The 22,225-nt window shown below is 50.7% G+C and overlaps 9 protein-coding genes across 9 annotated transcripts; 3 read left to right on the top strand and 6 right to left on the bottom strand.

The window, feature by feature from the left end:
* Nucleotides 1–79: 79 nt before the first annotated feature.
* On the bottom strand, nucleotides 80–1,947 carry MRS44_016253 (uncharacterized protein; the record flags this gene model as incomplete). The annotated part of the gene is made up of 8 exons (XM_046282786.2): nucleotides 80–271; nucleotides 328–562; nucleotides 616–782; nucleotides 834–1,097; nucleotides 1,151–1,409; nucleotides 1,462–1,586; nucleotides 1,641–1,734; nucleotides 1,790–1,947. The coding sequence occupies 8 exons, from the start codon at nucleotides 1,945–1,947 to the stop codon at nucleotides 80–82; spliced, it is 1,494 nt and encodes a 497-aa protein (XP_046125093.2).
* Nucleotides 1,948–2,796: 849 nt separating this feature from the next.
* MRS44_016252 (uncharacterized protein) lies at nucleotides 2,797–4,196 on the bottom strand (the record flags this gene model as incomplete). Its single annotated transcript, XM_065617955.1, has 4 exons — nucleotides 2,797–3,044; nucleotides 3,093–3,223; nucleotides 3,275–4,056; nucleotides 4,107–4,196. The coding sequence occupies 4 exons, from the start codon at nucleotides 4,194–4,196 to the stop codon at nucleotides 2,797–2,799; spliced, it is 1,251 nt and encodes a 416-aa protein (XP_065474027.1).
* A 517-nt stretch (nucleotides 4,197–4,713) lies between these two features.
* Nucleotides 4,714–6,569, top strand: MRS44_016251 (uncharacterized protein; the record flags this gene model as incomplete). The annotated part of the gene is made up of 5 exons (XM_065617954.1): nucleotides 4,714–4,765; nucleotides 4,817–5,702; nucleotides 5,750–6,065; nucleotides 6,120–6,477; nucleotides 6,526–6,569. The coding sequence occupies 5 exons, from the start codon at nucleotides 4,714–4,716 to the stop codon at nucleotides 6,567–6,569; spliced, it is 1,656 nt and encodes a 551-aa protein (XP_065474026.1).
* Nucleotide 6,570: 1 nt separating this feature from the next.
* Nucleotides 6,571–8,417, bottom strand: MRS44_016250 (uncharacterized protein; the record flags this gene model as incomplete). Its single annotated transcript, XM_065617953.1, has 3 exons — nucleotides 6,571–7,308; nucleotides 7,355–7,896; nucleotides 7,937–8,417. 3 exons carry the CDS (start codon nucleotides 8,415–8,417, stop codon nucleotides 6,571–6,573), a joined length of 1,761 nt encoding a protein of 586 aa, XP_065474025.1.
* Nucleotides 8,418–9,691: 1,274 nt separating this feature from the next.
* MRS44_016249 (uncharacterized protein) lies at nucleotides 9,692–12,187 on the bottom strand (the record flags this gene model as incomplete). Its single annotated transcript, XM_065617952.1, has 6 exons — nucleotides 9,692–10,591; nucleotides 10,639–11,030; nucleotides 11,088–11,481; nucleotides 11,535–11,686; nucleotides 11,733–12,053; nucleotides 12,097–12,187. The coding sequence occupies 6 exons, from the start codon at nucleotides 12,185–12,187 to the stop codon at nucleotides 9,692–9,694; spliced, it is 2,250 nt and encodes a 749-aa protein (XP_065474024.1).
* Nucleotides 12,188–13,337: 1,150 nt separating this feature from the next.
* On the top strand, nucleotides 13,338–15,251 carry MRS44_016248 (uncharacterized protein; the record flags this gene model as incomplete). The annotated part of the gene is made up of 1 exon (XM_046277791.2): nucleotides 13,338–15,251. One exon carries the CDS (start codon nucleotides 13,338–13,340, stop codon nucleotides 15,249–15,251), a length of 1,914 nt encoding a protein of 637 aa, XP_046125098.1.
* Nucleotides 15,252–16,004: 753 nt separating this feature from the next.
* MRS44_016247 (uncharacterized protein) lies at nucleotides 16,005–17,210 on the top strand (the record flags this gene model as incomplete). Its single annotated transcript, XM_046280363.2, has 4 exons — nucleotides 16,005–16,087; nucleotides 16,138–16,600; nucleotides 16,652–16,846; nucleotides 16,896–17,210. 4 exons carry the CDS (start codon nucleotides 16,005–16,007, stop codon nucleotides 17,208–17,210), a joined length of 1,056 nt encoding a protein of 351 aa, XP_046125099.2.
* A 1,625-nt stretch (nucleotides 17,211–18,835) lies between these two features.
* Nucleotides 18,836–20,056, bottom strand: MRS44_016246 (uncharacterized protein; the record flags this gene model as incomplete). Its single annotated transcript, XM_046272386.2, has 1 exon — nucleotides 18,836–20,056. The coding sequence occupies one exon, from the start codon at nucleotides 20,054–20,056 to the stop codon at nucleotides 18,836–18,838; it is 1,221 nt and encodes a 406-aa protein (XP_046125100.2).
* A 391-nt stretch (nucleotides 20,057–20,447) lies between these two features.
* Nucleotides 20,448–21,749, bottom strand: MRS44_016245 (uncharacterized protein; the record flags this gene model as incomplete). The annotated part of the gene is made up of 1 exon (XM_046282789.2): nucleotides 20,448–21,749. One exon carries the CDS (start codon nucleotides 21,747–21,749, stop codon nucleotides 20,448–20,450), a length of 1,302 nt encoding a protein of 433 aa, XP_046125101.2.
* Between the last annotated feature and the right edge of the window lie 476 nt (nucleotides 21,750–22,225).

Below are 22,225 nucleotides of genomic sequence, written 5' to 3'. Positions count from 1 at the left end.
GGATATGTGGTGAAATGCAATATATTGGCTATGCTTAAGTAGGATGCTAGATATAAGATGCTACGTGCGTCTCCATACACTAATAAACATATCGGAAGTTTAGGTTGCGACGGTCCGTCTTGTCAGAAATCTCAAGTTGGTCCGGAGGCAGAGAGATGGTCGTCTGTTGAAGTTTGTCTCGGCGTTTATTCTCCGTGATCAGTGTGAAACGCAGAACCAGCATCGTCAATGTGGAGATGCCGAAGCAGATAGTCGTTGCAAGGAAACCACTCTGGGATGAAGTCAGTGATGCGCACTCTTCTGCATCAGGAATGGATTGTAACTCACTGCATACTCTGGGGCTTCACGTGGGAAGAAGAGGAAAGGCCCAATAATGTTACCAGCGGCATAGCAGAAGAACATCATGGCTGAAGCAACACTCTTCTTAGTAAAGCCCGCAACGTTGGAAGCAATCAACGAGAGAGAGATGGGAAAACCGGCGGCAAAAGCTACAAAGAGCCAGAGGCCAAGAAGTCGGCTTCCTTGATTGGGCCCAAACCGAACCAAGATCGAGCCCGTCAAACTAAGGCAATGTTAGCTCAAGGTAGTGCCGGCCAGGCCAGGGTCTGTACTAACCTGATGAGACTCAGAGCTGCGCCGATGATGGTTCTGTAGCCGTCGAAGCGACTGCACAGGTAACTTGATCCAATGGCGAAAAAGGCCAGGATAGCACCCATGGGCATATTCAGCAGATACACCTGAAATCGAGTGAACCCAAAGCCAGCCATGACCAGACTGCTAAACTATAGAGACGTCAGAGAGATGTGCTTCATGTCTTCCACCGCTCCGCTTACAGTTGTGTGGGCACCGTTCGGGATGCTGAAAGTCAGCTGATAGACCATCAGCAGCAACACGTTGGGATCCTGGACCACCTCGCGGACTTGGTCCCACTTGAAGTGATTATCCTTCATGCCGGTTTGGTTGCTGCGGATTCGGTCGACGGCTTGAGTTCGTTGTGGTTCATCGAGGAAGCGCGCTTTGTCAGGCGTGTCGGGGAGAAAGATGAGAAGGACCACAGCCCAGACGAGGGTGATGATGCCAAAGATGATAAAGAGCCACTGCGGGTTGAGCGTTAGCTGTGAAACGATAGAGAACTGGGAGTCTTCCATACCCTCCATGCGTCGAGGCTTCCGCCGATATGAGCGATGCCGTAGGCCAACAGACCTCCAAACATGGTAGCAATGGCGTTACCAAGGAACCAGATGCCGTGTCTGAGGGGCTGCTCCTCTCGCTTGTACCACATTCCGGTGATCAAAGAGAATCCAGGCGAGATGGATGCTTCAGCGGCACCGAGAAAGAAGCGAGCAATGATAAGACCCTTGAAGTCCTGAACTGCAGCGTGACAGATCAAGACGACAGCCCAGACAAAGCTGTGAGCCAGGTGAGATTTTGTTCACTGCATCGTGGATTGAACTGACTGACCTTGTACCGGCTAGGTATTTACCCAGTGGCAAACGAACCATCAAGAATGAAGCCGGGTAGCTAAAAGCCAAATAACCAAAGTAAAAGACGCTGCTGCTCCAGCTGTATCTTGATCCGACCAAGTCCTAATGTTGTTAGCTGACTCGAGTTGGAAAACTTGACAAGGAGACTTGACTTACCAGGTCATCGATAATTCCCATGATGGAAGAAAAGTTCAATGATTGCTTGTCGAGAAACTGGAGCGTGTACGAAACGAGGAGCAGCGGCATTAGGCTAGATGACCATTGTCAATATGCGCACCTCAAAATTCCTGATACTCTAGGCTTACCATAAGTCAATTCTCCTCAAAAGATGTTTTCCTTGGTGGTTTCTTGCCGTCCCCTCCTCCGCTACCTCAAGGGAACCTTGCAGACTGAGCATCTCTCCGACCTTGGGAGTTGGCTCCTCGGGGTGGAACATGGTCTTGTCTGTCTTGTCTTGATCCATTGTGGGTTTGCAAAGTGATAATTATTCGAGATGTTGATGCGTCTGCTGAGGTCGCCACTGAAAGGCAGACAGTTGCCTCGTTAAGTAGGAGAAGCTGTATCTGCTGAATGGGGAGACCGAGCGTGACAATGGCCTGTTACTTTATCAATAGCTCCATAGAGCGGTCCAGTCGTTCTCCTCCCCCGCAATCTATAACAAGGGGTATTATCTGGTTCACCGACGTCGTCGTCAATTCTAGACGTCAAACTTTGCCTCCCGTGATAACGTGCCGCGGCGTTAGCCTCCGCGGAGCAGCAACGAGACCGCGCTGATTGGCCACATCGGCAAATGAAATGTTCGCTTCACAAGGTCTGAGCGACGGGTGCGCTAACTTGATCTGAAGAGGGACACCGATTGGCCATGTCGGCAACGAAAAGCCACCGTCCGAGTCGTGCCCTGGAACCTGAATCATCAGGTGGGAGTGGGTGGTTGATATGCTTCCCGTTCCCCGGATCCGAGACCATGGGTTGATATCTCGAACGTGGGGTAATTGGGTTTTGATTACATTCTTGGAGATAACGACGTAATCTCAAGTGGAGATGAGGGCATCTAGATTGCCAGATCTGTCCATGTGGGAAAGTCATAGCGGTGCACACGAGATAACAGGACGGAGAAGTATGCCGTTCTAGTTGATACGTCGGAACCCGGATCCGAGCATTACTGCCAAGATTGCAAGTGATGCCAAAACGAGTCAGGGGAGACGACAGATCGATCAGGGGAAGAGTGCCAACTCAATGCAACCATTACATGAGGGATATCCAATATGTTGGCAATTATGTACATTTTTACTTGAATATGCGGTTTCACATGCTACAGTCTATCTATGATCGGCTCCACATCCCGATGAAACTCCTCCCAAGCTTTGTTCGACAGCTCCGGCCCTAGAAGTATTTCGCAAGCTGTTGCGGCTAGACCTTTGCCGCAGTCTAGTGCGCTGTCTAATGCCTCCTTAGTACCAGCTGCTGCTGCAAATTCTGTTGTGTGAGGCTGAACCAGGGGGTCCTCGATTCCTATCGAGAACATTGGATGGATGCCTGGTACGAGATAGGTGACATTGCCTGAAAGTGTCAGTGAACTGGTGCTTGGTGAGTTTCATCTCGACTTACCCATGTCTGTTGAAGCTCCCATTGGCGGTTTCCCCGAGTCTTCAAGGTACTCTCTGCCAAATGCCTTCATGTGTCTCGTAAACTCTGTCGAGATGGCCGCGTTAGGGCAAAGCTCCATGTAGTCTTTGTCTCTGTTTCCAAGTCAGCAAATGCGCATTCAATGAGCTCAGACAGATACTTACGAATGCCAGTCGCACTCTAATGTGCAACCAGTCCCTACCGCTCCAGCCTTGAAGCACGCCTCCACCTTGCGTGACAGATCTTGGATACTCTCGACGGTACTCTCCCTCAGATAGTACTCGAGACTAGTGGTATCTGGGATGATGTTCGGCTCAGCGCCTCCTGCTCTGATGACACCATGCACCCGTGCCGAAGGAGGCAACTGTTGTCGCAAAAGGGAAATGTTGACATAAGACGATACCACAGCGTCGAGGGCATTCTTCCCATGCCATGGACTCATCCCCGCGTGAGCATTCTGTCCCTTGAACGTCACTTCCAACTGCCTCCGCGCACTCGACTTGGCCGCCGAGATACCATCCACCTTCCTCGTTCCCTCAGGCGAGAGGCGTCCTGTGGGGTGCGCCATGAGACACGCATCAACACCTTGATAAGCTCCAGCTTCGATAAGACGGATCTTGCCTCCGCCTCCTTCCTCAGCTGGAGTTCCAAGCAGCCGCACTCGCCCCTTGAGCTTTCCATGGCTGAGGACTTCAGCTGTTGCGAGGAATGCAGCAATGGAGCTTGTTGCAATCAAGTTGTGTCCACAGGCGTGGCCAAGACCAGGGAGAGCGTCATATTCAGCATTGAACACGACCAACTTGCCTCCTTGGCCAAACTCGACTTCAAAAGAGGTCTCGAGACCATATGCTTGTCTCGTTACCTTGAAGTCGAGATTTTGCAAGAGATCGCAGATGTTGTCATGGGCCTGGAACTCCTGAAAGTTGTACTCTGGGTTTTCGTGGATCTAGAGCTAGATGTTAGCCTTGTAAGTAGCGGTGGGTCAGTGATAAATACCTTTTTACATATTGAAGCCAAGTCGTCTGAATGAGTCTCGATTGACTTGGAAATTGTGTCGTATATTTGCTCCGTGGATAGAATCATCATGGCGTGTTGCTGCTTGACAGATTGGTAACTGGCAATGCACGATATTTGACTATCAATATCATCGTGGCTTTTACAATGCAATTCTTTTATATAACGCATCTACTTCATCATCAGACCATAGCTGCATCTCAACACCAACCAAGGTTTCACGACCTGAATCGCGTGGAGCTCACAACAGGGGGCACACCGAGTCGGCTAAACCGCCCAATCACAAACTCTAATCAGGCGGTCTGTGTTGCATCTCCACTCTTTATTGGCAAGCTAAATTGCCGAGGCGGCCACTCACGAGCTCGCGGGCTGTCGCTCGTGGCTTGGGGGAGTTGAAGCTATTCCCAATATTGAATGCCGAGCCAAGACACTCGCCACCGCGCTTGAGCTCCGTGAATACTTATCCGCGCATCTTGCCGAGCTGACCAATCGGCATCCTTTAGAGTCTTTTAAAGTTATCTGTACCTTGCCGAGCTGTCCATTTGCAACCTCGAGTTCCCTCGTTCTCACACTCATCACGACTCGTCAAATGCCGAACGAGGTCCCATCACCGAATCGCCGAAAGGCGCGATCGAAGAACGGTAAGCAAAGTTGCCTTGTTTTCCAATTTAGGAAACTTACCCCCTACACAGGCTGCCTAACCTGTCGGATCCGAAAAGTCAAGTGCGACGAGCGACGGCCCGTCTGTGAGAGATGTGCCAACAGCCCTATGAAGTGTGAGTGGCTGGAGGCCGGGAAGTCTCTGAGCGTGAGGAGGTCACGGGGGTCCAATAGTGCGTCTAGTCTAGGGAGCTGCCGTAGCTCTCCTCGACCGTTGGCGCCATCACATCCAGCCACGCCTCGAGATAGTCCATCCTCCAGGAGCAGCGGTATGCAGCATCCCACGACACCATCACGATCGAACGAAGATGCCTCGAGTCATAGCCCAGAAAACAACAGCCGACAGCCTCAGTCGACTCTGTCCACGAACCATGCTCCTCTCGCGAATTCACTGCAGCTCAGCGCCGACGATGAAGCAGCATTTCTCTACATTCCAGAGTCGATGATGGTGTTGTGTTATGGGAAGCTATGGAAATGGAGCTGCTTCTCGTACATCTACACACACATTGCGAGCCAATATTCCGGCGTGATGAGAAGTCTGATTGCCGTTGCAAGCATGGAATTACGTGCTCAACAAGTGCTTAAGGCCCAAGAGAGCGATAATTCGACCAAATCACTTGAAGCAGCCCATCGCCTTGGGGCCGCGGCCGCAGCGCACTACAGTCTAGCTCTACAGGATTTGTCATCTCTACTTCATCTTATCTGTCATTCTGAGGGCCGAGACGACGATATAAACGCGTTGTTTACCATGTGGTTCCTCATTTTGCGGTACGAGGCCTACGACTCGGAGAGTACCGGAGCTTCTCTGGTTCATCTAGAAGGCATCCGGTCATTCCTGAAGCCGTATCTGGATGGCGACGAATATTTGGATGGGAAAAGACTGCCGTCCCTTTCACAAACAATGCTACTATACACACTGTAGGCCTTCTTGTCCGAGATGCGAGCTTAGACTGACGGGTTTTCAGATACTTGGATGCAGATTCTGCTACTGGGAATGTACATGGCGGCCAGCTCTGCATGGACTTTTCATCCCGAGAAGCCTCAGACTACATCTCCCACGAGCGCTTATTCCTAAGCGGACGATCCATCCTGCCCAAAATATGGGGAGACGACTACCCGGTTACTGAGATCCTCGATGACTTGGAAAACTACCGGCCACTGCGCCTGTATCACTTGTGTCAGGGTGCAAAGCTGGAGCTCCTAAGACTGGCAAGATCAGCAGCAGGTCCCGACAATGTCAGCCTGCAGAGACTCTGGCGCCATATCCAGAGCTTTGGTGATGTAAGCAGCAACTAACAGCATAAAAAAGAAAAACAGCTGACTGATATGATCAAGGAATTCACTGATATCTTGCTCTTGGCCAGGCAAGTCACCAGCTCCGGCGGCAAGCGACTCATGTGGACAGTCTACTCAGCCTTCTTGGACTTTCACGCTCTACAAGTCCTCTACTCCTGTCTACATGTAGACCAAGAATCTCAATCACGAATGGACTCATCCCTCACCCAAATTCTGAGAATCGCATCCAAGGCTCTAAGAGAGGATCCAAGGCAGACCTACCGCTTGATGTGGTCGTTGTCGGTGGCTCTCTGCAAGACTCAAGGACATCCTGATCACCTGTGGCTATCAGCACAACTCGCAAAGGCGCGGGTGTTGTTGCCAAACTTTGGCGTTCCTGGGTTGATACTTGGACAATGTGATGGACTTCAAAGTGGACATGTACAATGAACTGCCGGTGTAACAGATTGGCATCATATCATCAGCGACAAAACAAACAAGGCTGCTTAAGCTAAACACTCTGCCGTGGTCCCGTCTTTTCCAAGCTCAAATAAACATACTTTGGCGACCTCGACAAAGCAACCTTCTCATCCTGCTTTCTCAACTCTGGCTTGATAGGGTTCATCTTGAACTCCCAGAAAATCATGGTGAAGAATATCCGCAACTCAATATATGCCAGCTTCTTCCCAAAACACCCTCGAGGACCAAGACCAAAGGCTTGAGCAGGTCCGCCGTTGGGATCAAAGACGGTCTCTTCTTCTCCGCTTTCCGTCTTTTGGGTTCTGAGCCAACGCTCGGGGAGGAATTCTGTAATGTTTGAGTTGTCAAAGGCTGGAACCTTTTTCCTGTGCGCTTTAGAGTTCGCTGATCGTTTGCTATAGTCAACCTCGAGGCTTGGAGTGTTTGGTGTCGTCATACCCGGTCCACTGGCCATCATGCCTACCGTCGTGCCCTTTGGAATATGAACACCAAGAATCTGAGTGTCAACCAGAGCTTGGCGAAGAGTGATGCTAGCAGTACGGGCATGTCTCAGAGACTCCTCGATAACGCCGTCAAGATAAGCGACGTGCTGGTTCTTGGTGATCTCGGCAAGTGTTGGGACACGGTTCTCGGCCGCTGCTTCGGGGTATGCTTCGTAGAGGGCTTTTCGAAGAAGGGATTGCGCGCGCTGGTCATCGGTTAAGTACTTGCATGCCCAGCGGATAACAGACGACGAGGTCTCGTGGCCGCCCACCAGGTATCCAAGGAGCTAGATAATGTTAGCGCAAACAGTAGTGTTGAAGAGCCCAACCTACCTCGTCAAGGATGACTTGGGAGTAATAGTTTGGCTTCCGACCCTCCTTTTCAGCAATGACGTCCTCTCGAGCCAGCATGTTATCCAAAGCACATCTCTCTGGATTGCCAGATCTTCTCCGCTCAACACTCTTTGCAATCTCACGATTCCTAAGCCTATCACGACCTGCTGCAGCTCGCCTCATCGTCGGTGAGAGATTCCTGTACAGAAAGTGACTTAGTCTTGGCAGAGGCGACCTGACAGCAACGAGGATACTGTCTGTCAATGTCGTGAAGCATCTAAGTTCCTCGTCGAGGGGCACGTGCTTGAACTCGAAAACGTCATCTCGTCCGCCTGGGCTGGATGCACCCTCAAGCTCTCTGGTTTGCTTAGCAATCTGGGATTGTTCGAGGCCAACACCAAAGGAAGCTGCCATGACGATATCAAGGGCTGCATTGTGGATGTCTTCAGACGCGTTAAACGGTCGTCCGTTGGATAGACGAGCCTTGTTATTCCAGAGATCAACAAGAAGGGCAAACTTTTCGTAAATCTCGGGGAAGAAACCTAGAAAAGTCAGAATAGTCCAAGAATCGGGGCATGATACCAACATCCTGCAGGAAATTCACCGACATCAAGTCTCGGACAAGCTCCTTGTTCCTCTTGAACTGGGGATTTGAAGAATGCATTACGATATGATGACTCGGAGCGACGCCCTCAAACGTATAGATGGTCTGATCAGCTCTGTCAAACTCCTTCGCACGATGCGTCATGATATCCACAGCCTCCCAGTGGTCGGCCACAAACACCCACGGCAGACTAAAAGGACGGAGAAAGACCTGGATCATGGGCGACTGGTGCTTGATGACCTGGCTCACCCACCACTCCCTTCGGTCTGGGGCGGTTCTGAACTCAGGAAGGTCGCCAAAGAAGGAGTTTGCGGCTTCAACATTGTGCGGGATGCCCGGGATGGGCTTGGGACGAGCGAGGCGTAGAAGGACGAGAAACAGGCCGATGAAGACGGCGCCCACGGCCAAGCCCAGGCCTGGCGGCGCCTGACGGAACAGGTCAATCGTGTTCTGCAGCATCTTTGATGTGCCAAAACTCGGTGGAGATGATGAAACAGACAGAGGTCAACCTCGTTTATAGGTGGCTAGTCCTTGTTCACCATCTGCCACGTAGTAATCAAACTCTGATGAGTGGCTGCATCGCCGGCGACCGGGCCTGAGCTTCTCATTGGTCTAAAAGGAATGGTGGAGGGAACATCCAGCCCGATTTAGTCAAACGTGGCTAACGTAAGATAAGCAGTAAGAGTCGATTTGGGGCGTATTCTGCGCTTAGTAGCTCAACTCTCATATTTATCCGTATTGAACCGTCTTACCAACCCTCAGAGAGTTCGAGGTCGATACGCTCATACGCCTGGACTTGACTGAAGTTCCGTTGAGGTATCATATTTATAAGGCAGTGTATAAATAGGTGAGGGCAGCCGAGGGGGGAGGGACCAAGTAATGGCAAGATGCAATCGCCGAAATATGAGTTGGCGGGGTTTATTATCTGTCTTGTAAGATTCACTTGGTGATCTGTTCCATGTCGAGCATCTGAGCATGGCCATTTGGGGAAGCTGTGTTGTCATCTTTCCATCACTCGCTGAGAGTCTGAGAAGGGGGGCGTGATGCTTGGCAGGAAACAAGGAAAGACAGTCATATAGTACCTCGCAAAAATTTGGCCAATCGTTACAGCCGAGTATAAATCCTGGAGTAGCATGGGGTTGGGTGGTTGGTAGGTCCATTCTGACATGTCCAAGTAAACCAAGAACAGGAGAGAAGCATCGACAGCATACCAAAAGGTCATAGGCAGGTTTAATCCTTCTTCTCCCAAATCCTAAGTCACAAAAGAGTGCTCTATCTGGCCGAGTAGTTAACTCATAAGACCTCGCACCGCCCCAAAGCAAGATTCTCCCTTCCGTAATGAACCTAAAAACGCACTCTCTTTTTTGCATTTCCCAAACTTGATCTATCAAGAGTCTTATAAGCAAGGTTAACCCTTTCTCTCCCATCCTAAAAGCACAAAACGTGCTGGCGCCTGGTCAAGTGGTCAATCTCAAAAAATCCGCTCCTAAAAACAAACCTAAAACCACCTCTCTTTAATCCGCATCCCTAAAATTCACCTCTGGCCAGGCGCCATCTAAAAACGTACCACCTAAAAACCCATCTTTTTGTGGTTTTTAACAATATCATTCTTTATCATCATGGTCTTGTTCAACAGAAATCCCCTAGCAGATAACAGCGGCCACAGCTTAACACCAAGACATGGCAAGTTGGAACTAAACGATCTATTGCTCTAGTCTTGATCTTTTTATTTATCACAGATTGAAACTCTCCTCAAGAGGGAGACTTCTACTGCTCGCACCCACAAAAATTGTGTAGTTTCCAGTCTGAAGAGTCCACTCCTGCTTCACCACATCCCATACACTAAAGTCTCGCCGAGTCAGCTCAAACTGGACCTCAGCTGATGATCCCTTCTCGATAGCCAGCTTCTCAAACCCACGTAGCTGCTTGGGAGGGCTATTGGGGATGGCTACGTAGAGCTGGGCCACCTCCTCGCCGCAGACGGGGCCGACGTTGGTGATGGTAGCCTTGACCGTAGCGATGGTTTCCCACAGATACTCGGTCGAAGCAGTGTCTTTGATGTTGACCTTGAGAGAGGAATACTCGAACTCGGTGTAGCTAAGGCCAAATCCAAACTCGAATCGTGGAGTAATGTCTCGAGCATCGAACGAACGGTAGTCGAGGTAAACACCCTCGGTAAAATCGCACTGCGGGTCCTTGCTACCTAGCTCTAGACCACAAGGAACATAGGGCGTGTAGTCACTTTCATTCTTGGCGATGGTGTAGGGAAGCTTTCCCGAAAAACCAGCTTCGCCGTAGAGGAGCTTGACGAGCGACTCTCCACTGTCTTGGCCGGGAAGGTGGGCAATGACAGTCGCCGTGATATTGGGATGCTCGATCCATTGGTCGACGAGGCGGATGCCGGCGGCGTGAATGACGACGATGGTGTTGGCGCACTTGGATGCCACATTCAAGATCAAGCCATCGCTAAAGTCATCATGAAGACCATCGCGATCCCAACCTTCTGTGGCCATGGCGTTGATAAAGACCAAGCAAACATCAGAAGCACCGTTGACATCAGGGTTGAAGGATGAAAGATCCCAGTTGACCCATCCGCCGTCTTTGGCTGCTCTCTGTTGAATGGCACTGAGGGGCTACACAACGTTAGCCAACCCCGAACAACTTGGGAGACTCAACTTACATCGCTGATGTATGGCGGCGAGTTGGCAGCAGCACGTCCTCCCGAGACAATAGTTCCACCTCTGGCCGCCTGGTCGAAATGCTCCTCCTTACCAAGAACAGCCTGGCCCATTTCAGGCGACGAAGTGTATCCAAGCTCGAAGAGAATATCGGCATTCTTTGTCTTGGGGACGGTAGCATCGTATCCGAAGACGGAGATCATCTTGGGGTTCTCGCGGAAAGGGAGAGCGTTGTCTTCGTTCTTGACCAAGACGTGGCCAGCTATGGCGCCCTCCAAGAGGATCGGCCTCGACTCGGGGACACGCGCATCAACTTGTTCGTGAGGAAGTGTGAGGTTCTTCATTCCGATGCCAGGGGTAGGGAAATGAAGATCCTGGCCGGTGAGGTACCAAGCTGCAAGGATTCTGATGGACGTTAGTGACGAGCGAAAGAAACAGGCTATGAACAAACCTGGTAGCCATATCCGTGATGCGTTCCTCGCTGATGGTGCCATTGTGAACAGCCTCTGTGAGATTCTCCCCCAGTTTCCTCTCAAAGGCATCACCATGTCGAGACCAGCATTAGCACTTGAGAGGCTGTGTCGAGCATTCCAGTCGAGAAGCACGAATCCATCAAACGACAGCTCGGACTTGAGAATGCCGTTCATAAGCTTGCTATTCTCGCATCCGTATGTGCTGTTAATGCGGTTGTACGAGCACATGACCGAGGCGACACCAGCTCTGACGCTGTCGACAAAGGGCCAGAGGTAGTACTCGTGCAAAGTCTTGTCGTCGATGTTGGAGGAAACAGCCTCGATTCCGAAGTAAGGACGTCGGAAAGTCTCTTGTTCATTGGCGATAAAATGCTGCAGGAATAAGCATAGGATCAAGAGCTAAGCCAGATAATACGCGCCTTGACGTTTGCGATGACTCCAGCATCTTGGTGGCCGATGATGGACTCGGCACTCAACTGACCCGTGAGATATGGATCAATAGAGAAGCCTTCCCAGTTGCGGCCTCCCAGAGGTGTCCTTCCAAGGGGACCAACATTAGGGCCAAGCAAAACGTTTACTAAAGACCATTAGTAGATGTCAGAACCGTGACGAGTTGAGCTCACCTCCTTTCGCCTTGAACTCTTTGCCCATGTAATAACCCCTTTGGTACGTCAAGTTCTTATCCCAGCTAGCACCAACGTGCAAAGCCGAAGGATAAGAATTCACAAGGTCAGTAGCCCTGACACCGTTCCCCGCATCGTGCAAACACATCCCCGGCCATCCAAGACGAGGCACTGTCCCGGTGTTCCCGGCGCAAACATTGTCAGTTGCAACACCCCCTGTGATGTTGACCTTTTCCTCCAGCGTCAGCAGCGCTACAAAGTCTCTGGCGCTCGCGTATGCATTCTTCCAGATGCCCTTGCCAGAGCCGGGGGCTGCGGGTCCTGTGAGTGGAGGTTTGTTATTGTTGGAATCAGGGGAGCTCACGTGACGGCAACACTTCGGGCGAGAGATACTCTGAGCGAGCAGAGGTGCCAATCGCCTGCACAATCAGATACAAAAGCCCTGAAGACCACATTATGAGCGGTGGCATATGGTGGTCATGGACCTTGACGGTGTCATTTCCTGCTGGTATTTATTGTTGATACCTGAATTGGCTGATCAATTGAACTCGTGTCGGTGCCCGAATATTAACCGACGTCACACTAGGGCGACCAATCGGAAGCGGCCAGGCTTCACCGCATAAACATCCCCGTCCAACCGGAGGAGATTCCGTGTTGCACTGCATCCCCACAGCCAAGTCAACCCCTGAATGCGTCAAGTTGAGATTAAGCGAAAAGAAGTGCCGATGCGTGAATGTCGAGATCGGAGACGTGATGTTGTATAATTCTTCGCTTCGTGACAAGAATGAACGAATCGGATGCCGTTATACACGTGTTACGGATGCAGCGGGCCTATCCCCGATGATCTTCAGACCTTGTTACCCTCCTCGACTGAAGCCGTATCTGACGTCTCACAATGGACACTGCACCTGATACCCTTGGCCACCACATCTTCGGGCGGTGAAAGAAAACCTCGTAAGTGCCAAATCAAAACTGCATCAAGATTCCCTTCATTGATGTCACAGGCTGATAAAAAGGATGAGCCAGTAGCAAAAAAAGAGAGTAGTTATAGGAAAAGCCCGATGCGGGGGTCGAACCCGCAACCTTGAGATCGCGTACTCGTTGCACTTAGATGCGCAAGCTAAGAGTCTCACGCTCTACCGATTGAGCTAACCGGGCTCAATCTGTTTGGTGATTGGCTGGACCCCTGTGGCAGCCTCAAGTTGCTGGCACGTGCAGTGCTGAGAAGGTTCTAGGGTAGGTGTTCGCGACAACATTGTCTCCGACCACGTTGACTGTGATCAACATTAACTCAGGATTGGGTTCGATTTGTGACCCAGGCCAATCAAGAAACTCGGAGTTAAGCATCACCTTGGCTAGGACGACTAGAAGAGGCAAATTGTTGCGACCTGAAGGGCGTAAATCGATGGGTCACTCTCTCGACGGGAGCCACATGATAGGTCCCTCGATGCTGACATGCAGGAAACGCCTGCTGCCTTGACCTTCAACGTCGAGATCCAATAGACGGCGTATGAGTCATCAACAAAGCTACCCAAATCTGGCTTCATCTTGATACCCATTTTCACGATCCTACTCGATCTGTCATTTGCACCATCGACGCCAACAATGCCTTCCCACATCGAGTCTCTCCCAAATGAGCTATTCGAGCCCATATTACTCGACTTGAGCTTGCTCGATGTCGCACACCTCAACCAATCCAGTAAACCCCTCAACAAGTCCTTGGATGGCTACCTGCTCAGGCTCCCAACCGCCACAAGTAGGCTGATGAGATGGGGATGCCAGAATGGGGAGAGATGGGCCATCGAGAAGGCTCTCGCTCACGGTGCCGACATTACCCTCGTCGAAGTCGGTCCCATTGTGTCGTCTACCATCTGCCTCGCCGCGCGACGACATCAGTATGAGACCATCAAGTTCCTTTTGGAATCGGGTGCGCGACTCAACCCTAGCGGCGTTGATCACCGACAAGAGAGGGCTCTAAAAAGGCGACTGTTTGATCCCAGAAACCCGAAGCTGCTTCGACTTTTCCTGGAACTTAGGGCAGGAGACCAAATACCCAACCTCCAAGAGGGCCTTGACGATGCACTTCTCAAGTGCGTCAGGCTGGGTCTAGACCATGAAATCTGTCAGCAATGGATGGACCTGGGAGCCAATCCCGCGAGCTTACCGGGGAAAAACGACGACCCCCAGTCACCATTTTCGATGGCCATTCTTTCTGGATCTCTTCCGTTGGCGCAATTACTCCTCCCTCCAGACGCGAATCTGGGCATTCCCTACGACACTTTGCTATTTGAACTGCCTCGGTTTGCATACGCAGATTTGCATCCATGGCATTCCATACCCATCTTGGCTGCTGCGCGCTCAATGGCAACAACTGGAAAGACAGATATGATGGAGGCACTCCTCGACATGGGCGGAAACATCAACCTCAGCGTCAAATGTCACCTGTCGGCTTTTGGACTGCCTAAACATGATCCGCATCCAGTAAACCCGCTCCTCACGTATGTGCTGTCACTGGACACGAACCAGGATCTGGGAGCCATGAAAGTGACTCCTGCTCAAGGGATCAAGTATCTTCTCGAAAAGGGGGCAAAGCTCGACAAACCAAGACCAAAAGGAGACGACCATGATTCCTATGGCCCCTATGGCTCCCATAGCTCCGTAGTTTTTCCGCTGATCAGCCTCCTGTGGGAGAAGCACAAAGGGCTCAAGTGTCTCCTCAGCGACGAGATGTTCGCCGCGTTCAAGGTCCTCATCGAGAACGGCGGCGCCAAAGATGCTGTTTCTACCTTTATTGTGCCGTTTGATCCCGGCTACTATAGAGGGCCTTATCGTCGTCGTGTGTACGGGCATCGTCAGACCGGGGACGGCAAAGACCCTCTTACTGACGACGAGTACCGCGTGCTGATGGAAAGATGGGGCGTTCTGCTCGACTTGATCCTCAGAGATGAAAACTTTGAGATAAGCCTATTAGTCGAGATCAACGACCTCTTCCTTGACTTTATCAAAGGTGTATTCTCGACGACACTGCATCTCACGATAGACGTCACAGAGGAATCTCCCACCAACGACTTGTATGAATTCATCGATGAGAGTCATCCAACAACCATACAAAAACTCGTCGAAAAAGGCGCAAGCCTGGACAGGAAATCTGCAATGGGCCCATCCTACGCCGACGCCCTCAAACGTGGCGGCTCTACCCTCCTCAAGGATATTTTTGAACAGGCCGATATAAGTCGCGACAACTACTACCTACCACAGTGGCCCCCCTGGTCGCGTCTCGACAATAACCTCCAAGCGGCGAGGCAGCGCTCATTCATCGCTATGTTGGTAGCGATGGGCGCGAGGCCGTTTCTCAACACGCCCGAGCCTGAGAGGCATTCGCCCTCTGCGTATAAGAAGCTGCGTGCTGCGTTTATGGGTGAGATTGTGGAGGCGGAGAAGTTGCTTTGGAATCCGAGATGTGGGTTTTTGTGGGATGGGTCTTGGGAGGAGAGTGACACGGATATGAATGATGGATGAGAAATGTTTTCTTGATTGATGAGGGGGGGTGAAGAGAGGGTTGTGGTACTCTGAAGCACCTGTCCTTTGCTTGATGGTGATACCCATGAGAGATGATGGATGAATTATAAGGCTGGTTCTAAATTGTAGTGACGAGTTGAGAATCTTTCCTCATTGTTAGGCGGTTAAACTGACCATGCTCAACTAAGAGGAAACAGTGTTAGTGTTTCATCGCTGTCATTTTGTCTGGGCAGAAAGACACGACGTTTGATGAGCGATGTGAAACAGTAGCTTCTCAACCACCACCAACCCCGGTTTCGGGCCCAACTCTTGACTGCCCTTTGCCTCTACTCATGCTCCATGTTCAACCCGAGTTCTCATCAAATTAGAAACAATTTAGAGAAGATTAAAATTCACAGATTTATTGACAGTAAAGATCTTTTCGCTAACCGTTGCTCTGGTGATTACGATCGACAAGGCTTTAATTCAAAGCATAAGCTGCCAATCCCGCTTCAAACCCACGCCTCGCTTGATAAAACCGCCTAATTAACAGACCAATTAATGCTCCCCAGGTGTACATTCGGGGCAAAAAAAAACTCGTATTTTGCCATGACTAGCCTCTGCGTTAGTAGGTACGCAATGTCCACGTACCTCCTTCACCCCACGTGACGCGGCGGTCTCCAGTTTTGCCCCCTTTCCCCTTCAACCTTTTTTCGAAATTCTCGTATTTCGTAACGTGTTGTGTATAAACCTTGGAAAATATTCGTTGCAAGAATGAGAATTGCAGACACGAAGCTGGAATGGGCGTTTTTCGGTGTGGCGGTTGCACAATTTGTGCTGGTCACTCTTCTGCAAATGTGAGTTCCTCTCTATTGTCTTTCAACCTGACGCTAAGTGTGTGATATAGATCTGTTCTCGTCAGATATCTAGACTGGGTTAACCCTGCAGTCTATCAAGTTCCCTTATCTTACGTCATTCCCATGGTCTTTGTCATACCGACCTTTGGGTGTCTCTTCCAAGCTACCGTGGCCTTGGATACATGCCGCATCAAGAACAAGATCCAGATATGGGCGCAGTGCGTCATCAACATCTGCCTCTCTGTCACGGCGGGAATGCAATATGTCCAGGCCAAGGAAGCAACTGAGAGGATTCTGAAAGGCCATGACAAGTTTAACAATCCCTTTGCGGATAAAGATGAGCCGTTTTGGAAGTACACGCAGCCGGCTTTGATTGCGTGCATTGTCTTGTTCTCGGCCTGCAGTATTCTTATGGTTGCCCTCGCATGTTGGCTACATGTGGAATTCTCATGGACGCTGTACGAACATGTCAGTCCCGATGTCAAGATGAAGGCCCGGCACTTGAGATACCAGGTAAGTGAGGAAGAGATGAGATCAGGTGGGCATATGCTAACCATTTGAAAGGCATATCTAGTGTGTCTCAAAATCTCCCTCCTCTTTGTTATTCTCTTTGTCGTCGTCTACGGCTTTCTCAATGTTCATTACGAAGAGCCCGAGTTTGGCCTGACAATGGCAATCCTCCCTATTGCCGTCATACAGGCGGGCCTCGCAGCTTACTGCGTAACAAACGAGCATAAAAAGGGCATGTTTGTAGTGATAGTAAGTATCTTCGCTCTGTTGTTGATTGTGTACTAATCTTACCATCAAGGCTTTGCACCTTGGCCTTGTCGGCTACCTCGTCAGCAGGCTGACGATCCTTTTCGGAAAGGGACTTCGGTCCAAGACGTTGATGAAAGAGGAGATGGTACTTTTTGCTGCTATGGGCCTGTTCTTGAGTATTGTATCAGCGATAGCTGCAGCCATTTGCACGGCGAATTTCGACAAGGGATTGAAACCGTTGTTGTTGGGTCAGGAGCCAAGGAACCTGGCACCGCCGCAGGGGTTTGAGCTGACGAGACCACGGCCTATAAGTGGTGTATTTTCTCGTCCTGAGCGGATGTCTCGGCGCTTTGACATCGATTAGTCACTGCTGCCATGGAGGATTGGGCGGAATAAATCTTGTAATTAGGTGCAGTCAATGATGAAATGCGTGCATACTTCATCTTCCAAGCCACCCTCCTTCAGTGACCATTCTTGACAAAAGTTGTGCGTCTCTGACATGACTCGCGAATCCATGGATGTCCGAGTTGACCTTGTGCTTATTGGGTGGTCTGTGAGTGGATCACGGCGATTGGTCGTAAGCTGTAAGAGTCATAAGGCAGCTGCCTAGCACGATGCTGATAGCCAAGCCTCCTCTTCCTATCCCCATAATCGACATGAGAGAGACTTGCTGCGGGCCGTCCTTCTCAAAATTTCTTCATGAGTTGAAAGCACTGTGCACACAGCATGGCAGGTCGCAAAGGATCCAAGTCACAGAAAGGCGGCCAGAGTAAGGCCACTGCTGCAGTGCTGGTGTTTCCGCCTTTTCTCTTCCTTGGGCCATGTTCAGCTGCATCATCTTCGTCATTTCTACAAAGCAATAGCGTCACTTCTGTCATTAGCATCGGATCAACGCCGTCAGAAAAGATCGATGGAGTGACATACCACCGAATCTCAATGGTGGACTCTCCATCTGCATCAATATCCGAGTCGATTGAATTAGCAGCCAACATCATTGACGAAGTCGCTGCAGAAGGCAGAAAAGTATTGGTCCATTGCTCGGCCGGAATATCAAGATCTCCTACGATCATTGCCGGCTATCTAATGACCCGACAAGGCCTGCCACTGAAGGCGGCGTTGGCAGCTATCGTTTCGGCGAGACCCACGGTTTGCCCTAATCCAGGATTTATTGGTCAGCTGCGATCGCTGGACCAAGATTTGCATGGGCATGACTCTTTGGGGGTGGATGAGCTTCCGAGAAGGGCAGAGGATCGCCTTGGTCTCTTCACTCAAGCGGAAAAGGAAACGGATGGGTAATGTGGGTGTAGGAGCCCAGAAATGAGTGGGATGGATGGGAACAAAGGGCAAAGTCATCGCGGCAAGCCTGCAATTAGGATGATCAGCATTATGGCTAATTGGGTGGATTTGAAGTGCGCGCTACTCACCGCGCGACTATGTCGAAGATCGCGGCTGTTGCACTGCAAATTTAAACCCCCTCAAGAGGTGAGAAGTAATGAATGGGACTCGCAGAACCATCATGAAGACCCACCTGCGCATAGTCACTTGCACAACAGTATGTAACTATGTAAGCTATTCACCTAGAGCTGGTCCCTTGATAAGGGGTTGAATAGATTATGATCGCACAGGGCGGCTCTCATCTCACAGAGTTGTTCCTTGAACAGGCGAAGATTCCACCAACAGCCCTTGCAGTTGGGATGCCAATGGCCTAGCTGAGTCGATGTCTACCTGATATTTGGGCTATAGCCATGGCTATCAAGGTACTAGTTTCATTGTGTAGACCAAACACAACCTATCTGCGGTCATGTGTCTCTGCCTTACCTAGGTACCGATCCACTCAACGGCGTGGTCTTGCCTCCTACCATTGTCCACAGGCCATCGCAGCCGCCCCTCCACCAAACTCCATTGTCTGATAAAATACTTCCTAGGAAGATTTATGCGTTAATAAGTGAAGACAGAAACTCGCGTTTTTGGATGTTAAAGACCCTACCTTCATGACGGAGGCAGACGCAAGAGCGCCAACTCCGGCCAATGCTCAGAAACATCCCAAGCAGAAATTTGATTAGAGTGGGATCCACGCTCAGAGCCATCATCAAAGGCATCCACCGGGAAAAGCCAGAAGCCAAACGTAGGGCGCACCGCCTTGTCGAGATCTTCGTCTCGGAACTTCGGAAGCGAAGAACCTGCGGTAGTTTTCCAGTCTATAGTGGAAAAAGGCCCGGTGTATTCGTATGTGCCGTTCCAGATTTCGTCTTCTTTCTGGACCCATTTTCTGGCGTCTTGTTCGTTGTATATGCGACCGTATGGGCGAAAAGTGAGCAGGATTCGGTATTGGGCCTTTGGCGGATCGATGCCCATGCCCTCCATTGCCTCTAACCACGAGGTGTACAGCTCATGTGGGCTACCCATGATAGAGAGACTTTTAAAGTCCTCCCCAGCCTGTCGAGGGTCCCGGCCTATGCAATCAAAGCTGAGTGCCATGCCCGTGATAGGAAATGAGCGGTTGAAGGAAGTTTCGTAGAGCATGAGGGCGCCAGTATCACGGCCTAGGACCATGCGGGCGATATTTTGAACGGATACAAAAAAAACCTCTTCAAGCTGAGATATGATGCCGTTAAAGGCCCTCATGGCTTCGGGGTTGGTGTTTGAAGCTGGCAACGGAGCGAGGCGGCATGGATTATTGCCTAGCGTCCTGCGGCAGAGCGCCAAGTTGCGGATGCCAATGTGCTGCGGATCATATTTGAACTTCAAATCATAGAAGAAGTCTATCATGTCCATGCTTTCTTGCTTAACGTGGAGAAAGTCGTACTCTGGATTGAAGTAGATGGTGGCAGGGACTAAATCGTCACTCCTGGAAGCCCCCTTTGTCAGCCAGCAAGGGAGATGGACCCGGTAGAAGGACAGAGCCGCTCCTCTAGAATCTTTGTTGACTCGCAGTAGCTTGCTCAGTGTCTGATATCCTTCAACCACAGGACGATAGTTCTGGCTTTGGTGTGAAGCTGGCCTTGTCTGACCATCATAGGCCAACTTTGAATCGAATGCGGAGGGGTACCGCAAATGCACCTTGAGTATGCGAGGGTGTTCTAAAGAATGCTTCCAGATCTTGAAGCGTAGTTCGGTCGGCAATTTGGAGAAGAGAGTGAACTCTTTTAGGTCGGCGTTGGACTGGGGGGCATCAATCTTGAAGATCTGGAGATGCGGTTTCGTAGTCATGTTTGCTTGAGACGGTGGCTGAATTCATACATTCTGAAGTATCATGGAATGTTTACAAGAATTTGCATGGGCTCAAGGCCCTCCTAATTATGCGGTGGCAATGGCTGCTACCTACCTGGGTATGCTGACGTATGCGAGTGGCGCAGCCAAACCGGAGGGTGCATCATCCGCACCGCAAGCAAGCTGATCGACATTCAATCCAACCTACGAATGAAGCACTTTGTTCCAGGCTTGAAGGATGTGAACGCTCTCAATGGGTGGCAGGAACTGGCTGTCAAGGCGGCGTGTTTTGGTTCATGCGTGAAGGTGGATAGTGAGAGGTAGTAAATTTAGGCAAGATGCATTTTAAGTGTTGAACCAGCAACAGTCTATCTCTATATCAGGGCAACATCTATTTCGAAGCAGCAGGCAATGGCTTCTTGGCAAATCCTATCCGAGAATTTCCTCCATCAAACACAACAAAGGCAGCCTTCAGCGCAATATCACCAAAGATGTTGATACCCGCAGAGTCACTCGACTGAAGACCACCAAAGCACATGCCCGATCCCTGTTCAGCTGCCTGAGCCTTGAGTCCTTCAAACCTCTGTCCATACCTCCTCTTGTTGAGACCCTGACCCTGAGCTGCACTTCCTGGGATGGGGGCAAAGTTGATGAAGGCGCCGGGAATGGTGATGGCTGCTTTGCCGACACCAAAGGAAAAGTCGGGGAGGTCCGAATCGCAAGGGAATGTGAAGCCACCTGCGGCCTGGTCCAACTGGGCTCCTTTGACTTGGGAGTAGTAAGCCTGGTTAACCTCTCCGGGGAGCAGAAGAAGCGAAGTTCCAGTATCGGCGATGCCGGTCAGGGGTGTCTGAGAGAGGGCATCTTTTCCGACAGAGAAGCCTGTAGAGGTAAACGTCCATAGACCGGAAGAGGAGTCGACGTCGGTAAAGGCGATGTCACCTGTGAAAGCCGACTTGTCGATAAAGCCAAAGTTGTACTTGCCAGGCGCATCCTGCTGCAGATCGGCGGTGAAGAGTGTATTTCCATGCTGAGCGTTGGTGCCAGCAAAGAAAGTTTTTTGCTTCTCCGGCTGAACAGTGTTGATGGAACTGAAGCCCAGACCAACGAGTCCGTCGAGATCCTGCTGCTGAAGGAAGGATTGGGTTACCTCATCCGCAACTTCGACAGCTTGGTTTTGCACAGCAAGACCACCGATAGAGACAGTATCCGTCACGACGTGTCCGGCAGCAGCGCTTCCATCTCCGTATTGGATTTGGAATGAGGCACCGTCCAACTGCTTAGATGTGTTGCTCTCAGCAGCGACATATTGAGTCTGACCCCCTCCAGCAGCCGCAGCCTGAGGACCATAAACCCAAAGATCCGAAGAACCAGTGTCAAAATCCATCTGAAAAGTCTTGGGAGGAGACCCGATCTGCACCGGAGTCAACCACTCGGCGTCGTTTTGAACGGGCACAGTTACAGCACTGCCGGTATCACTGCGGCCGTGGATCCCCCTTGCAGCGGCAGCGAGGTTCTCAGGGAGCGTGATGCCATACTTTCTGTAGGCTTTGATGAGAGCGCGGGTGCCATCTCTCTTGAAGTTGGAGTTCTTGACCTGCTGAACTGAAGAATGGGCCCCGGAAGAGACACTAGGGAGGGCGGAAACGAGGGTGAAGGCCCAGAAGCTTGAGAAGAAGAGAGTAGACTTCATGGCGACGGATATAAAAATTAAAGGGGGTAAAAGAAAATGACAGAAGGAAAGGGTGTTCACAGAACTGGGAAAGGAATGGATTGGCCTGCAACCTTGGTGAGTACATCTCTTGGCAGCGAAAGAAGGCCATTATTATACATCATCAAGGTATCCCTTGAGGATTCTTTGTTCGGTCTTCAGCTCGGAGGCCACCAACGAGTGAAACAGTAGCTTGACAGAGATATCCGCGTCACCAGGAGGAATACGATCATGCTGCGGAACTCCGAGTTTCATCCCTTTAAGCGCAGCTCTCCTTAGTAACTGAAGCCTTTTTGCAGTGGATGCCATAGTGAAGCGGTCACGTTTAGTTGACGCCGTCGGAAAACCGGCAGTTTTGAGATTGTTTGTTCGTGCAATTTGAGAACCAATAGAAACGATTCCAAACGCGCTTAAGGGGCTTTTCGAGTTCAGACGAAGATGCGGGCGGTTAGTACGGC

The sequence above is a fragment of the Fusarium solani genome (genome assembly GCF_023522795.1).
Source record: "Fusarium solani strain SB1 chromosome Unknown bctg00000012, whole genome shotgun sequence".
In the NCBI taxonomy this organism is placed as follows: Eukaryota; Fungi; Ascomycota; class Sordariomycetes; order Hypocreales; family Nectriaceae; genus Fusarium; species Fusarium solani.
The sequence above is the reverse complement of the archived record's forward strand: the minus strand, read 5'-3'. Positions and strand labels throughout refer to the sequence as shown.